The following is a 19,000-nucleotide window of genomic DNA, read 5'->3' as shown; positions in this document are numbered from 1 at the left end:
GTAGCAATTAAAGAAAGATTTGTGCACATTAACTCTTCCATGTATATATGCAGAACTGAACAGAAATCAATGTAAAATGTCGTAATTCTCACATCAAATCTTTTAATTCCCTATAGCTACTTGTGTGATAGTGGAACAATGTGAATGGACCCAGTGGATAAGTGTAACCAAGCCAACCTCTGGTTTTTGGGGAGGTGATTTTGAAACATATGATAAAATTAAGGAGCATGGATATGCAATTTGTGATGCTCCAAGCAACATTGAATGCAGAGCCATACATGCACCAGATGTAGAACTGGAAGATATCGAACAAACAGTACAGTGCAATATTTCTTTTGGTCTCATATGTGAAAACAAGAACCAAAATTACATGAAAACGTGCTATGACTATGAAATCCAACTGTTATGCTGTAATTTTATATGTCAAGCTCCAACAACAACAACAGAATCAAGGACAACCCCGACGAATATTACCACAATGACTTCTGCAGAATCAACACCACGTATTCCCACAGGTGTTCAAACATCATCCTCAACTGCAACAACAGCACAGAGTACAAGAACAACAGAAGTTTCAAAGGCAACAAGTGAATTACCAACGACCCCGAAAATATTCAGAACGACACCTGTGATACCAACAACAGTCCAAACAAAAGAATCATCCACTTCAACTCCACATTCAGCCAAATTCCCAACAACAATCACAAGTAACCATTCAACTACCAGTATAAAAATACACACTGGCTCGACAACAACTACAATCTGTACAAGTGAAACCACAGGGACCGTGGAAACACATTCACCCACCGCTCCACCTTCAACCACCTCCCCAATCATAACATTCTCGGCAACAACGACCACAACATCACCCACACCCACACCCACAGGACCACCTCAATCATCATCAACATCACACAAAACACAATCATCAACCACTTCCACCAGTGTGACCACAACCACATCGACAGCCAGTGAAACACCAACTGAAGCAAGGCAACCATCAACCTCGCCCACTACAGTCACTTTAACCCCGAAAACAACGAGCACTTCACCAAGCACAACGGTGACTGCAACTACAACTGCTCAGTCATCAACCCCAACAGCAACGATCAGTATAACGTCACGTTCTATAGAATCCACAACCATAACAGTATCCAAAATATCAACCACAAACACAGCATCAACACCGATAACATCTTCAAAACTGCCAACATCCACACCTACTCCACATTCAACTAGCAGTGCGGAAACACCCACCGGCTCAAAGACGACGACAACCTGTACAACTGAAACCACAGGGACAGGGGAAACACTTTCACCCAGCGCTCCACCTTCAACTACCTCCCCAATCACAACATTTTCTGCAACAACGACCACAACATCACCCACACCCACACCCACACCCACAGGACCACCTCAATCATCATCAACATCACACAAAACACAATCGTTATCCACTTCCACCAGTGTTTCTCCAACTGTGACCACGACCACATCGACAGCTAGTGAAACACCAACTGAAACAAGGCATGCATCAACCTCACCCACTCCAGTAACTTTAACCCCGAGATCAACGACCACTTCACCAAGCACAACAGTGACTGCAACGACAACTGCTCAGTCATCAACCCCAACAGCAACAAGCAGCATAACGTCACCTTCTACAGAATCCACAACCATGACAGTATCCAAAATATCAACCACAACCACAGCATCAATGCCGATACCATCTTCAAAACTGCCAACATCCACACCTACTCCACATTCAACTAGCAGTGCGGAAACACCCACCGGCTCAAAGACAACTACAACCTGTACAACTGAAACCACAGGGACCGGGGAGACACATTCACCCACTGCTCCACCTTCAACTACCTCCCCAATCACAACATTCTCTGCAACAACGACCACAACATCACCCACACCCACACCCACAGGACCACCTCAATCATCATCAACATCACACAAAACACAATCTTCAACCACTTCCACCAGTGCTTCTCCAACTGTGACCACGACCACATCGACAGCTAGTGAAACACCAACTGCAACACGACAGACACCAACCTCACCCACTACAGTCACTTTAACCACGAGATCAACGAGCACTTCACCAAGCACAACGGTGACTGCAACTACAACTGCTCAGTCATCAACCCCAACAGCAACAATCAGCATTACGTCACCTTCTACAGAATCCACAACCATGACAGTATCCAAAATATCAACCACAACCACAGCATCAACGCCAATAACATCTTCAAAACTGCCAACATCCCCACCCACTCCACATTCAACTAGCAGTGCGGAAACACCCACCGGCTCAAAGACAACTACAACCTGTACAACTGAAACCACAGGGACCGTGGAAACACATTCACCCACTGCTCCACCTTCAACCACCTCCCCAATCACAACATTCTCTGCAACAACGACCACAACATCACCCACACCCACACCCACACCCACAGGACCACCTCAATCATCATCAACATCACACAAAACACAATCGTCAACCACTTCCACCAGTGCTTCTCCAACTGTGACCACGACCACATCGACAGCTAGTGAAACACCAACTGAAACAAGGCAACCATCAACCTCACCCACTACAGTCACTTTAACCCCAAAAACAATTAGCACTTCACCAAGCACAACGGTGAATGCAACTACAACTGCTCAGTCATCAACCCCAACAGCAACAATCAGCATTACGTCACCCTCTACAGAATCCACAACCATGACAGTATCCAAAATATCAACCACAACCACAGCATCAACGCCAATAACATCTTCAAAACTGCCAACATCCACTCCCACTCCACATTCAACTAGCAGTGCGGAAACACCCACCGGCTCAAAGACAACTACAACCTGTACAACTGAAACCACAGGGACCGTGGAAACACATTCACCCACTGCCCCACCTTCAAGCACCTCCCCAATCACAACATTCTCTGCAACAACGACCACAACATCACCCACACCCACATCCACACCCACAGGACCACCTCAGTCATCATCAACATCACACAAAACACAATCTTCAACCACTTCCACCAGTGTTTCTCCAACTGTGACCATGACCACATCGACAGCTAGTGAAACACCAACTGAAACAAGGCATGCATCAACCTCACCCACTCCAGTAACTTTAACCTCGAAATCAACCACCACTTCACCAAGCACAACGGTGACTGCAACTACAACTGCTCAGTCATCAACCCCAACAGCAACAATCAGCATAACGTCACCTTCTACAGAATCCACAACCATGACAATATCCAAAATATCAACCACTAACAGAGCATCAACGCCGATAACATCTTCAAAACTGCCAACATCCACACCCACTCCACATTCAACTAGCAGTGCGGAAACACCCACCGGCTCAAAGACAATTACAACCTGTACAACTGAAACCACGGGGACCGGGGAGACACATTCACCCCGCGCTCCACCTTCAACCACCTCCCCAATCACAACATTCTCTGCAACAACGACCACAACATCACCCACACCCACACCCACACCCACAGGACCACCTCAATCATCATCAACATCACACAAAACACAATCTTCAACCACTTCCACCAGTGCTTCTCCAACTGTGACCATGACCACATCGACAGCTAGTGAAACACCAACTGCAACACGACAGACACCAACCTCACCCACTACAGTCACTTTAACCCCGAGATCAATGAGCACTTCACCAAGCACAACGGTGACTGCAACTACAACTGCTCAGTCATCAACCCCAACAGCAACAATCAGCATTATGTCACCTTCTACAGAATCCACAACCATGACAGTATCCAAAATATCAACCACAACCACAGCATCAACGCCGATAACATCTTCAAAACTGCCAACATCCACACCCACTCCACATTCAACTAGCAGTGCGGAAACACCCACCGGCTCAAAGACAACTACAACCTGTACAACTGAAACCACATGGACCGTGGAAACACATTCACCCACTGCTCCACCTTCAACCACCTCCCCAATCACAACATTCTCTGCAACAACGACCACAACATCACCCACACCCACACCCACACCCACAGGACCACCTCAATCATCATCAACATCACACAAAACACAATCGTCAACCACTTCCACCACTGTTTCTCCAACTGTGACCACGACCACATCAACAGCTAGTGAAACACCAACTGAAACAAGGCAACCATCAACCTCACCCACTACAGTCACTTTAACCCCCAAAGCAACGAGCACTTCACCAACGACAACGGTGAATGCAACTACAACTGCTCAGTCATCAACCCCAACAGCAACAATCAGCATTACGTCACCTTCTACAGAATCCACAACCATGACAGTATCCAAAAAATCAACCACAACCACAGCATCAACGCCGATAGCATCTTCAAAACTGCCAACATCCACACCTACTCCACATTCAACTAGCAGTGCGGAAACACCCACCGGCTCGAAGACAACTACAACCTGTACAACTGAAACCACAGGGACCGGGGAAACACTTTCACCCAGCGCTCCACCTTCAACTACCTCCCCAATCACAACATTTTCTGCAACAACGACCATAACATCACCCACACCCACACCCACACCCAGAGGACCACCTCAATCATCATCAACATCACACAAAACACAATCGTCAACCACTTCCACCAGTGCTTCTCCAACTGTGACCACGACCACATCGACAGCTAGTGAAACACCAACTGAAACAAGGCAACCATCAACCTCACCCACTACAGTCACTTTAACCCCAAAAACAATTAGCACTTCACCAAGCACAACGGTGAATGCAACTACAACTGCTCAGTCATCAACCCCAACAGCAACAATCAGCATTACGTCACCCTCTACAGAATCCACAACCATGACAGTATCCAAAATATCAACCACAACCACAGCATCAACGCCAATAACATCTTCAAAACTGCCAACATCCACTCCCACTCCACATTCAACTAGCAGTGCGGAAACACCCACCGGCTCAAAGACAACTACAACCTGTACAACTGAAACCACAGGGACCGTGGAAACACATTCACCCACTGCCCCACCTTCAAGCACCTCCCCAATCACAACATTCTCTGCAACAACGACCACAACATCACCCACACCCACACCCACACCCACAGGACCACCTCAGTCATCATCAACATCACACAAAACACAATCTTCAACCACTTCCACCAGTGTTTCTCCAACTGTGACCACGACCACATCGACAGCTAGTGAAACACCAACTGCAACACGACAGACACCAACCTCACCCACTACAGTCACTTTAACCCCGAGATCAATGAGCACTTCACCAAGCACAACGGTGACTGCAACTACAACTGCTCAGTCATCAACCCCAACAGCAACAATCAGCATTACGTCACCTTCTACAGAATCCACAACCATGACAGTATCCAAAATATCAACCACAACCACAGCATCAACGCCAATAACATCTTCAAAACTGCCAACATCCACTTCCACTCCACATTCAACTAGCAGTGCGGAAACATCCACCGGCTCAAAGACAACTACAACCTGTACAACTGAACCCACAGGGACCGTGGAAACACATTCACCCACTGCTCCACCTTCAACCACCTCCCCAATCACAACATTCTCTGCAACAATGACCACAACATCACCCACACCCACACCCACACCACCAGGACCACCTCAGTCATCATCAACATCACACAAAACACAATCGTCAACCACTTCCACCAGTGTTTCTCCAACTGTGACCACGACCACATCGACAGCTAGTGAAACACCAACTGCAACACGACAGACACCAACCTCACCCACTCCAGTCACTTTAACCCCGAGATCAACAACCACTTCACCAAGCACAACGGTGACTGCAACAACAACTGCTCAGTCATCAACCCCAACAGCAACAATCAGCATTATGTCACCTTCTACAGAATCCACAACCATGACAGTATCCAAAATATCAACCACAACCACAGCATCAACGCCAATAACATCTTCAAAACTGCCAACATCCTCTCCCACTCCACATTCAACTAGCAGTGCGGAAACATCCACCGGCTCAAAGACAACTACAACCTGTACAACTGAAACCACAGGGACCGTGGAAACACATTCACCCACTGCTCCACCTTCAACCACCTCCCCAATCACAACATTCTCTGCAACAATGACCACAACATCACCCACACCCACACCCACACCACCAGGACCACCTCAGTCATCATCAACATCACACAAAACACAATCGTCAACCACTTCCACCAGTGTTTCTCCAACTGTGACCACGACCACATCGACAGCTAGTGAAACACCAACTGCAACACGACAGACACCAACCTCACCCACTCCAGTCACTTTAACCCCGAGATCAACAACCACTTCACCAAGCACAACGGTGACTGCAACGACAACTGCTCAGTCATCAACCCCAACAGCAACAATCAGCATAACGTCACCTTCTACAGAATCCACAACCATGACAGTATCCAAAATATCAACCACAACCACAGCATCAACGCCGATAACATCTTCAAAACTGCCAACATCCACACCCACTCCACATTCAACTAGCAGTGCGGAAACACCCACCGGCTCAAAGACAACTACAACCTGTACAACTGAAACCACAGGGACCGTGGAAACACATTCACCCACTGCCCCACCTTCAAGCACCTCCCCAATCACAACATTCTCTGCAACAACGACCACAACATCACCCACACCCACACCCACACCCACAGGACCACCTCAATCATCATCAACATCACACAAAACACAATCGTCAACCACTTCCACCAGTGTTTCTCCAACTGTGACCACGACCACATCGACACCTAGTGAAACACCAACTGAAACAAGGCATGCATCAACCTCACCCACTCCAGTAACTTTAACCCCGAGATCAACGACCACTTCACCAAGCACAACGGTGACTGCAACGACAACTGCTCAGTCATCAACCCCAACAGCAACAATCAGCATAACGTCACCTTCTACAGAATCCACAACCATGACAGTATCCAAAATATCAACCACAACCACAGCATCAACGCCGATAACATCTTCAAAACTGCCAACATCCACACCCACTCCACATTCAACTAGCAGTGCGGAAACACCCACCGGCTCAAAGACGACGACAACCTGTACATCTGAAACCACAGGGACCGTGGAAACACATTCACCCACTGCTCCACCTTCAACCACCTCCCCAGTCACAACATTCTCTGCAACAACGACCACAACATCACCCACACCCACACCCACAGGACCACCTCAATCATCATCAACATCGCACAAAACACAATCGTCAACCACTTCCACCAGTGTTTCTCCAACTGTGACCACGACCACATCGACAGCTAGTGAAACACCAACTGAAACAAGGCAACCATCAACCTCACCCACTACAGTCACTTTAACCCCGAAAACAACGAGCACTTCACCAAGCACAACGGTGAATGCAACTACAACTGCTCAGTCATCAACCCCAACAGCAACAATCAGCATTACGTCACCTTCTACAGAATCCACAACCATGACAGTATCCAACAAATCAACCACAACCACAGCATCAACGCCGATAGCATCTTCAAAACTGCCAACATCCACACCCACTCCACATTCAACTAGCAGTGCGGAAACACCCACCGGCTCAAAGACAACTACAACCTGTACAACTGAAACCACAGGGACCGTGGAAACACATTCACCCACTGCTCCACCTTCAACCACCTCCCCAATCACAACATTCTCTGCAACAACGACCACAACATCACCCACACCCACACCCACACCCACAGGACCACCTCAATCATCATCAACATCACACAAAACACAATCATCAACCACTTCCACCAGTGCTTCTCCAACTGTGACCACGACCACATCGACAGCTAGTGAAACACCAACTGAAACAAGGCAACCATCAACCTCACCCACTACAGTCACTTTAACCCCGAAAACAACGAGCACTTCACCAAGCACAACGGTGACTGCAACTACAACTGCTCAGTCATCAATCCCAACAGCAACAATCAGCATTACGTCACCTTCTACAGAATCCACAACCATGACAGTATCCAACAAATCAACCACAACCACAGCATCAACGCCGATAGCATCTTCAAAACTGCCAACATCCACACCCACTCCACATTCAACTAGCAGTGCGGAAACACCCACCGGCTCAAAGACAACTACAACCTGTACAACTGAAACCACAGGGACCGTGGAAACACATTCACCCACTGCTCCACCTTCAACCACCTCCCCAATCACAACATTCTCTGCAACAACGACCACAACATCACCCACACCCACACCCACACCACCAGGACCACCTCAATCATCATCAACATCACACAAAACACAATCGTCAACCACTTCCACCAGTGTTTCTCCAACTGTGACCACGACCACATCGACAGCTAGTGAAACACCAACTGCAACACGACAGACACCAACCTCACCCACTCCAGTCACTTTAACCCCGAGATCAACAACCACTTCACCAAGCACAACGGTGACTGCAACGACAACTGCTCAGTCATCAACCCCAACAGCAACAATCAGCATAACGTCACCTTCTACAGAATCCACAACCATGACAGTATCCAAAATATCAACCACAACCACAGCATCAATGCCGATAACATCTTCAAAACTGCCAACATCCACACCCACTCCACATTCAACTAGCAGTGCGGAAACACCCACCGGCTCAAAGACAACTACAACCTGTACAACTGAAACCACAGGGACCGGGGAGACACATTCACCCCGCGCTCCAGCTTCAACCACCTCCCCAATCACAACATTCTCTGCAACAACGACCACAACATCCCCGACACCCACACCCACAGGACCACCTCAATCATCATCAATATCACACAAAACACAATCGTCATCCACTTCCACCAGTGCTTCTCCAACTGTGACCACGACCACATCGACAGCTAGTGAAACACCAACTGCAACACGACAGACACCAACCTCACCCACTCCAGTAACTTTAACCCCGAGATCAACGACCACTTCACCAAGCACAACGGTGACTGCAACTACAACTGCTCAGTCATCAACCCCAACAGCAACGATCAGTATAACGTCAACTTCTACAGAATCCACAACCATGACAGTATCCAAAATATCAACCACAACCATAACATCAACGCCAATAACATCTTCAAAACTGCCAACATCCACACCCACTCCACATTCAACTAGCAGTGCGGAAACACCCACCGGCTCAAAGACAACTACAACCTGTACAACTGAAACCACAGGGACCGTGGAAACACATTCACCCACTGCTCCACCTTCAACCACCTCCCCAGTCACAACATTCTCTGCAACAACGACCACAACATCACCCATACCCACACCCACACCCACAGGACCACCTCAATCATCATCAACATCACACAAAACACAATCACCAACCACTTCCACCAGTGCTTCTCCAACTGTGACCACAACCACATCGACAGCTAGTGAAACACCAACTGAAACAAGGCAACCATCAACCTCACCCACTACAGTCACTTTAACCCCGAAAACAACGAGCACTTCACCAAGCACAACGGTGAATGCAACTACAACTGCTCAGTCATCAATCCCAACAGCAACAATCAGCATTACGTCACCTTCTACAGAATCCACAACCATGACAGTATCCAAAAAATCAACCACAACCACAGCATCAACGCCGATAGCATCTTCAAAACTGCCAACATCCACACCCACTCCACATTCAACTAGCAGTGCGGAAACACCCACCGGCTCAAAGACAACTACAACCTGTACAACTGAAACCACAGGGACCGTGGAAACACATTCACCCACTGCTCCACCTTCAACCACCTCCCCAATCACAACATTCTCTGCAACAACGACCACAACATCACCCACACCCACACCCACACCACCAGGACCACCTCAATCATCATCAACATCACACAAAACACAATCGTCAACCACTTCCACCAGTGTTTCTCCAACTGTGACCACGACCACATCGACAGCTAGTGAAACACCAACTGCAACACGACAGACACCAACCTCACCCACTACAGTCACTTTAACCCCGAGATCAACAACCACTTCACCAAGCACAACGGTGACTGCAACGACAACTGCTCAGTCATCAACCCCAACAGCAACAATCAGCATAACGTCACCTTCTACAGAATCCACAACCATGACAGTATCCAAAATATCAACCACAACCACAGCATCAACGCCGATAACATCTTCAAAACTGCCAACATCCACACCCACTCCACATTCAACTAGCAGTGCGGAAACACCCACCGGCTCAAAGACAACTACAACCTGTACAACTGAAACCACAGGGACCGGGGAGACACATTCACCCCGCGCTCCAGCTTACACCACCTCCCCAATCACAACATTCTCTGCAACAACGACCACAACATCCCCCACACCCACACCCACAGGACCACCTCAATCATCATCAACATCACACAAAACACAATCGTCATCCACTTCCACCAGTGCTTCTCCAACTGTGACCACGACCACATCGACAGCTAGTGAAACACCAACTGCAACACGACAGACACCAACCTCACCCACTCCAGTCACTTTAACCCCGAGATCAACAACCACTTCACCAAGCACAACGGTGACTGCAACGACAACTGCTCAGTCATCAACCCCATCAGCAACAATCAGCATAACGTCACCTTCTACAGAATCCACAACCATGACAGTATCCAAAATATCAACCACAACCACAGCATCAACGCCGATAACATCTTCAAAACTGCCAACATCCACACCCACTCCACATTCAACTAGCAGTGCGGAAACACCCACCGGCTCAAAGACAACTACAACCTGTACAACTGAAACCACAGGGACCGGGGAGACACATTCACCCCGCGCTCCAGCTTCAACCACCTCCCCAATCACAACATTCTCTGCAACAACGACCACAACATCCCCCACACCCACACCCACAGGACCACCTCAATCATCATCAACATCACACAAAACACAATCGTCATCCACTTCCACCAGTGCTTCTCCAACTGTGACCACGACCACATCGACAGCTAGTGAAACACCAACTGCAACACGACAGACACCAACCTCACCCACTCCAGTAACTTTAACCCCGAGATCAACGACCACTTCACCAAGCACAACGGTGACTGCAACTACAACTGCTCAGTCATCAACCCCAACAGCAACGATCAGTATAACGTCAACTTCTACAGAATCCACAACCATGACAGTATCCAAAATATCAACCACAACCATAGCATCAACGCCAATAACATCTTCAAAACTGCCAACATCCACACCCACTCCACATTCAACTAGCAGTGCGGAAACACCCACCGGCTCAAAGACAACTACAACCTGTACAACTGAAACCACAGGGACCGTGGAAACACATTCACCCACTGCTTCACCTTCAATCACCTCCCCAGTCACAACATTCTCTGCAACAACGACCACAACATCACCCATACCCACACCCACACCCACAGGACCACCTCAATCATCATCAACATCACACAAAACACAATCATCAACCACTTCCACCAGTGCTTCTCCAACTGTGACCACGACCACATCGACAGCTAGTGAAACACCAACTGAAACAAGGCAACCATCAACCTCACCCACTACAGTCACTTTAACCCCAAAAACAATTAGCACTTCACCAAGCACAACGGTGACTGCAACTACAACTGCTCAGTCATCAACCCCAACAGCAACAATCAGCATTATGTCACCTTCTACAGAATCCACAACCATGACAGTATCCAAAATATCAACCACAACCACAGCATCAACGCCGATAACATCTTCAAAACTGCCAACATCCACACCCACTCCACATTCAACTAGCAGTGCGGAAACACCCACCGGCTCAAAGACAACTACAACCTGTACAACTGAAACCACAGGGACCGTGGAAACACATTCACCCACTGCTCCACCTTCAACCACCTCCCCAATCACAACATTCTCTGCAACAACGACCACAACATCACCCACACCCACACCCACACCACCAGGACCACCTCAATCATCATCAACATCACACAAAACACAATCGTCAACCACTTCCACCAGTGTTTCTCCAACTGTGACCACGACCACATCGACAGCTAGTGAAACACCAACTGCAACACGACAGACACCAACCTCACCCACTCCAGTCACTTTAACCCCGAGATCAACAACCACTTCACCAAGCACAACGGTGACTGCAACGACAACTGCTCAGTCATCAACCCCAACAGCAACAATCAGCATAACGTCACCTTCTACAGAATCCACAACCATGACAGTATCCAAAATATCAACCACAACCACAGCATCAATGCCGATAACATCTTCAAAACTGCCAACATCCACACCCACTCCACATTCAACTAGCAGTGCGGAAACACCCACCGGCTCAAAGACAACTACAACCTGTACAACTGAAACCACAGGGACCGGGGAGACACATTCACCCCGCGCTCCAGCTTCAACCACCTCCCCAATCACAACATTCTCTGCAACAACGACCACAACATCCCCGACACCCACACCCACAGGACCACCTCAATCATCATCAATATCACACAAAACACAATCGTCATCCACTTCCACCAGTGCTTCTCCAACTGTGACCACGACCACATCGACAGCTAGTGAAACACCAACTGCAACACGACAGACACCAACCTCACCCACTCCAGTAACTTTAACCCCGAGATCAACGACCACTTCACCAAGCACAACGGTGACTGCAACTACAACTGCTCAGTCATCAACCCCAACAGCAACGATCAGTATAACGTCAACTTCTACAGAATCCACAACCATGACAGTATCCAAAATATCAACCACAACCATAACATCAACGCCAATAACATCTTCAAAACTGCCAACATCCACACCCACTCCACATTCAACTAGCAGTGCGGAAACACCCACCGGCTCAAAGACAACTACAACCTGTACAACTGAAACCACAGGGACCGTGGAAACACATTCACCCACTGCTCCACCTTCAACCACCTCCCCAGTCACAACATTCTCTGCAACAACGACCACAACATCACCCATACCCACACCCACACCCACAGGACCACCTCAATCATCATCAACATCACACAAAACACAATCACCAACCACTTCCACCAGTGCTTCTCCAACTGTGACCACAACCACATCGACAGCTAGTGAAACACCAACTGAAACAAGGCAACCATCAACCTCACCCACTACAGTCACTTTAACCCCGAAAACAACGAGCACTTCACCAAGCACAACGGTGAATGCAACTACAACTGCTCAGTCATCAATCCCAACAGCAACAATCAGCATTACGTCACCTTCTACAGAATCCACAACCATGACAGTATCCAAAAAATCAACCACAACCACAGCATCAACGCCGATAGCATCTTCAAAACTGCCAACATCCACACCCACTCCACATTCAACTAGCAGTGCGGAAACACCCACCGGCTCAAAGACAACTACAACCTGTACAACTGAAACCACAGGGACCGTGGAAACACATTCACCCACTGCTCCACCTTCAACCACCTCCCCAATCACAACATTCTCTGCAACAACGACCACAACATCACCCACACCCACACCCACACCACCAGGACCACCTCAATCATCATCAACATCACACAAAACACAATCGTCAACCACTTCCACCAGTGTTTCTCCAACTGTGACCACGACCACATCGACAGCTAGTGAAACACCAACTGCAACACGACAGACACCAACCTCACCCACTACAGTCACTTTAACCCCGAGATCAACAACCACTTCACCAAGCACAACGGTGACTGCAACGACAACTGCTCAGTCATCAACCCCAACAGCAACAATCAGCATAACGTCACCTTCTACAGAATCCACAACCATGACAGTATCCAAAATATCAACCACAACCACAGCATCAACGCCGATAACATCTTCAAAACTGCCAACATCCACACCCACTCCACATTCAACTAGCAGTGCGGAAACACCCACCGGCTCAAAGACAACTACAACCTGTACAACTGAAACCACAGGGACCGGGGAGACACATTCACCCCGCGCTCCAGCTTACACCACCTCCCCAATCACAACATTCTCTGCAACAACGACCACAACATCCCCCACACCCACACCCACAGGACCACCTCAATCATCATCAACATCACACAAAACACAATCGTCATCCACTTCCACCAGTGCTTCTCCAACTGTGACCACGACCACATCGACAGCTAGTGAAACACCAACTGCAACACGACAGACACCAACCTCACCCACTCCAGTCACTTTAACCCCGAGATCAACAACCACTTCACCAAGCACAACGGTGACTGCAACGACAACTGCTCAGTCATCAACCCCATCAGCAACAATCAGCATAACGTCACCTTCTACAGAATCCACAACCATGACAGTATCCAAAATATCAACCACAACCACAGCATCAACGCCGATAACATCTTCAAAACTGCCAACATCCACACCCACTCCACATTCAACTAGCAGTGCGGAAACACCCACCGGCTCAAAGACAACTACAACCTGTACAACTGAAACCACAGGGACCGGGGAGACACATTCACCCCGCGCTCCAGCTTCAACCACCTCCCCAATCACAACATTCTCTGCAACAACGACCACAACATCCCCCACACCCACACCCACAGGACCACCTCAATCATCATCAACATCACACAAAACACAATCGTCATCCACTTCCACCAGTGCTTCTCCAACTGTGACCACGACCACATCGACAGCTAGTGAAACACCAACTGCAACACGACAGACACCAACCTCACCCACTCCAGTAACTTTAACCCCGAGATCAACGACCACTTCACCAAGCACAACGGTGACTGCAACTACAACTGCTCAGTCATCAACCCCAACAGCAACGATCAGTATAACGTCAACTTCTACAGAATCCACAACCATGACAGTATCCAAAATATCAACCACAACCATAGCATCAACGCCAATAACATCTTCAAAACTGCCAACATCCACACCCACTCCACATTCAACTAGCAGTGCGGAAACACCCACCGGCTCAAAGACAACTACAACCTGTACAACTGAAACCACAGGGACCGTGGAAACACATTCACCCACTGCTTCACCTTCAATCACCTCCCCAGTCACAACATTCTCTGCAACAACGACCACAACATCACCCATACCCACACCCACACCCACAGGACCACCTCAATCATCATCAACATCACACAAAACACAATCATCAACCACTTCCACCAGTGCTTCTCCAACTGTGACCACGACCACATCGACAGCTAGTGAAACACCAACTGAAACAAGGCAACCATCAACCTCACCCACTACAGTCACTTTAACCCCAAAAACAATTAGCACTTCACCAAGCACAACGGTGACTGCAACTACAACTGCTCAGTCATCAACCCCAACAGCAACAATCAGCATTATGTCACCTTCTACAGAATCCACAACCATGACAGTATCCAAAATATCAACCACAACCACAGCATCAACGCCGATAACATCTTCAAAACTGCCAACATCCACACCCACTCCACATTCAACTAGCAGTGCGGAAACACCCACCGGCTCAAAGACAACTACAACCTGTACAACTGAAACCACAGGGACCGTGGAAACACATTCACCCACTGCTCCACCTTCAACCACCTCCCCAATCACAACATTCTCTGCAACAACGACCACAACATCACCCACACCCACACCCACACCCACAGGACCACCTCAATCATCATCAACATCACACAAAACACAATCGTCAACCACTTCCACCAGTGTTTCTCCAACTGTGACCACGACCACATCGACAGCTAGTGAAACACCAACTGCAACACGACAGACACCAACCTCACCCACTCCAGTCACTTTAACCCCGAGATCAACAACCACTTCACCAAGCACAACGGTGACTGCAACGACAACTGCTCAGTCATCAACCCCAACAGCAACAATCAGCATAACGTCACCTTCTGCAGAATCCACAACCATGACAGTATCCAAAATATCAGCCACAACCACAGCATCAACGCCGATAACATCTTCAAAACTGCCAACATCCACACCCACTCCACATTCAACTAGCAGTGCGGAAACACCCACCGGCTCAAAGACAACTACAACCTGTACAACTGAAACCACAGGGACCGGGGAGACACATTCACCCCGCGCTCCAGCTTCAACCACCTCCCCAATCACAACATTCTCTGCAACAACGACCACAACATCCCCCACACCCACACCCACAGGACCACCTCAATCATCATCAGCATCACACAAAACACAATCGTCATCCACTTCCACCAGTGCTTCTCCAACTGTGACCACGACCACATCGACAGCTAGTGAAACACCAACTGCAACACGACAGACACCAACCTCATCCACTACAGTCACTTTAACCCCGAGATCAACGACCACTTCACCAAGCACAACGGTGACTGCAACTACAACTGCTCAGTCATCAACCCCAACAGCAACAATCAGCATAATGTCACCTTCTGCTGAATCCACAACCATGACAGTATCCAAAATATCAACCACAACCACTGGCTCTACAACAACTACTATCTGTACAACTGAAACTTTAGAGACTACTGAATCACAGTCAACCTTAGCTCCATCTTCACCCACCTCCCAAGTCACAAAATCCTCTACAACGGCAACGTCTTCACTTGTTTCAACTATGTCACTAAATGTAACGTCTCCAACAACTTTCCCATCAGCAACGTCCACAATTACTAGAATGCCTCCACCTACATTTACAAGCATGACCTCTGTGAGTTCTGCTACCTCTGGAAATTTCACTGTCAGTCAGTCTACCACAAATGTCAACAAATGGAGCACAACTACTGCAGTCACTGTTCCAGTCACCAGGACTGCATCAGCAAGTACTGTGTCTGCAACTACGATCAAGATACCTTCAACATTTTCTGAACCAACACCGACTGCTTCTACTGTGAATTCTACGATTTCTCCTACTACAAGCTATCCATCTGCAACCACAGAATGTTTTTGCATTGTAAACGGAACTGTGTATTCTCAAGGTAATTTGGTTTTTGTTTTGTTCACCCTGTCTCTTCTGTTCATTATGGGATTTGTCTGTTTAAGATCTTCTAAATTATATATACTCCTAAAACCTTTGATTTTAAGCTCCCTTGGTTGTTAACTTGCTCTTTGAGTTACATCCCTCTCTATTTATTCTCAAAATAAACCTATTCAGAGAATGCTCTGACAGACCTGTGAGGCAGAAGGGACTTGAACCTAGGCCACATTGCCTGGAGGTAGGGACATTACCACTGCACCACAAGTGCCCTCTCTTGGTACCTTTCTCGTCCCTCAGGTTGGATTTACTTCAAATGTTGTATTGGGTTTTTCATTCACTTCGATACAATGTCATATCATGTCATGTCATTATGCGAGTTAGCCTAAATTTACTTCTCAACAATATGAAACTCATTTTAGCCAGTTCAACAGTTGTATGAGTTTAACCTCAAATGTTACAGTATTCTAGTATTTCTTAATCTAATGCTCATAGACATCAGCTCCTTGTATTTCCAACTTCCTCTCAAACCTTTAGCATATTTTTTAGACTTAGAATTCCTCATGTGGAAACCGTTAAGTCCACACCGACCCTCTGGAAAGTCACCCACCCCCTACCCGATATTTACTCATGGCTAAGGAACCTCGATTATATATCCTGAACACTATGGACAATTTTGCACAGCCAGTTCACCTAACCTAACCTTTGGGTTGTGCTTAGATTAGATTACTTACAGTGTGGAAACAGGCCCTTCGGCCCAACAAGTCCACACCGACCTGCCAAAGCGTATACCACCCAGACCCATACTTCTCCATTTACCCCTTCACCTAACACTACAGTCAATTTAGCATGGCCAATTCACCTAACCTGCACACTTTTGGATTGTGGGAGGAAACCGGAGCACCTGGAGGAAACCCACGCAGACATGGGGAGAATGTGCATACTCCACACAGACAGTCGCCAAGGCTGGAATCAAACCTGGGTCCCTGACGCTGTAAGGCAGCAGTGCTAACCACTGTGCCACCATGCTTTTCCACATGTTTCTCCTGAGTTTCTGTGCAATAAATCTTACAGGCCTGTTGATCTATTTTGAACCATGCAGATTTATTTGGCACTTCCTGATCCTGCAATTTTTTAGAGGTAGCATGCTCAAAACAATATCCTTAATCTCGTTGGTCTTCAAAGAATATGTTGATAATCATTTAAGGGAATAAAAATAAACAAGAGAAAGAAAAATATAGATTTGCTGCTGAGATGAAATGAATATCATGTCAAGGATAACACCATTGCAGACAGCACTGAGCTTCTATGTATTTGTATTTAGCTTTCACCTCACCAACATCAGAAAATAATCTTCTCATTTTTTTGAAGCTGGATTTTTTAAAAATTATATAGCTGTAAACAAATCTCCCAATCATTGCATCAAAATCAATTTGATCCTTCAATGTTCTCTGTCACCCAGTGATGGCATGACTTCCATTTCCAAGATATTAACTTGATTAGTCACCATTACTACCTAAAGAATGCATATTTTTCTCTTCACTGTGTTGAAAATTTGATATCTCCCAGTGAAATGAAGAAAAAAATAAGGCAAAGAACCTGAGATTTTCTGGTCCAGCCCAGAGTGTTTGATATTTATCAGATGAAGGTACAGCAAATGTTTTGGGCCACTATAATGATTATAAGGTACGTGACTCCCTTTCCTCTAATACACCAGCACTTCTACACAGCCTAAGGGTGACATCATGGACTTCAGACTGGAAGTAAACTCAAGATTAAGATGCAAGACCTTTGTAAGAGAAGGGTTTGTGTGGTACTGCACCTGGAGCATAAAAAAAGATAGGCGGATGTTTGTTTCCATCTTGCAGATGGAAATATTTGAAAATTCATATGCTGCTT

General features: G+C 47.3%; 1 protein-coding gene across 1 annotated transcript in view; it reads left to right on the top strand.

The window, feature by feature from the left end:
- LOC140493877 (uncharacterized) overlaps positions 1 to 19,000 on the top strand; it is a 183,018-nt gene that overhangs the window by 99,795 nt on the left and 64,223 nt on the right. The window contains exon 30 of the mRNA XM_072592871.1: positions 117 to 17,105. Within this exon, the coding sequence (XP_072448972.1) occupies positions 117 to 17,105 (16,989 nt within the window). The remainder of the gene's footprint in view (positions 1 to 116; positions 17,106 to 19,000) is intronic.

Source organism: Chiloscyllium punctatum, chromosome 22 (assembly GCF_047496795.1).
Source record: "Chiloscyllium punctatum isolate Juve2018m chromosome 22, sChiPun1.3, whole genome shotgun sequence".
In the NCBI taxonomy this organism is placed as follows: Eukaryota; Metazoa; Chordata; class Chondrichthyes; order Orectolobiformes; family Hemiscylliidae; genus Chiloscyllium; species Chiloscyllium punctatum.
Note: the sequence above shows the minus strand (reverse complement) of the source record. Positions and strands in the feature narration are given on the sequence as shown.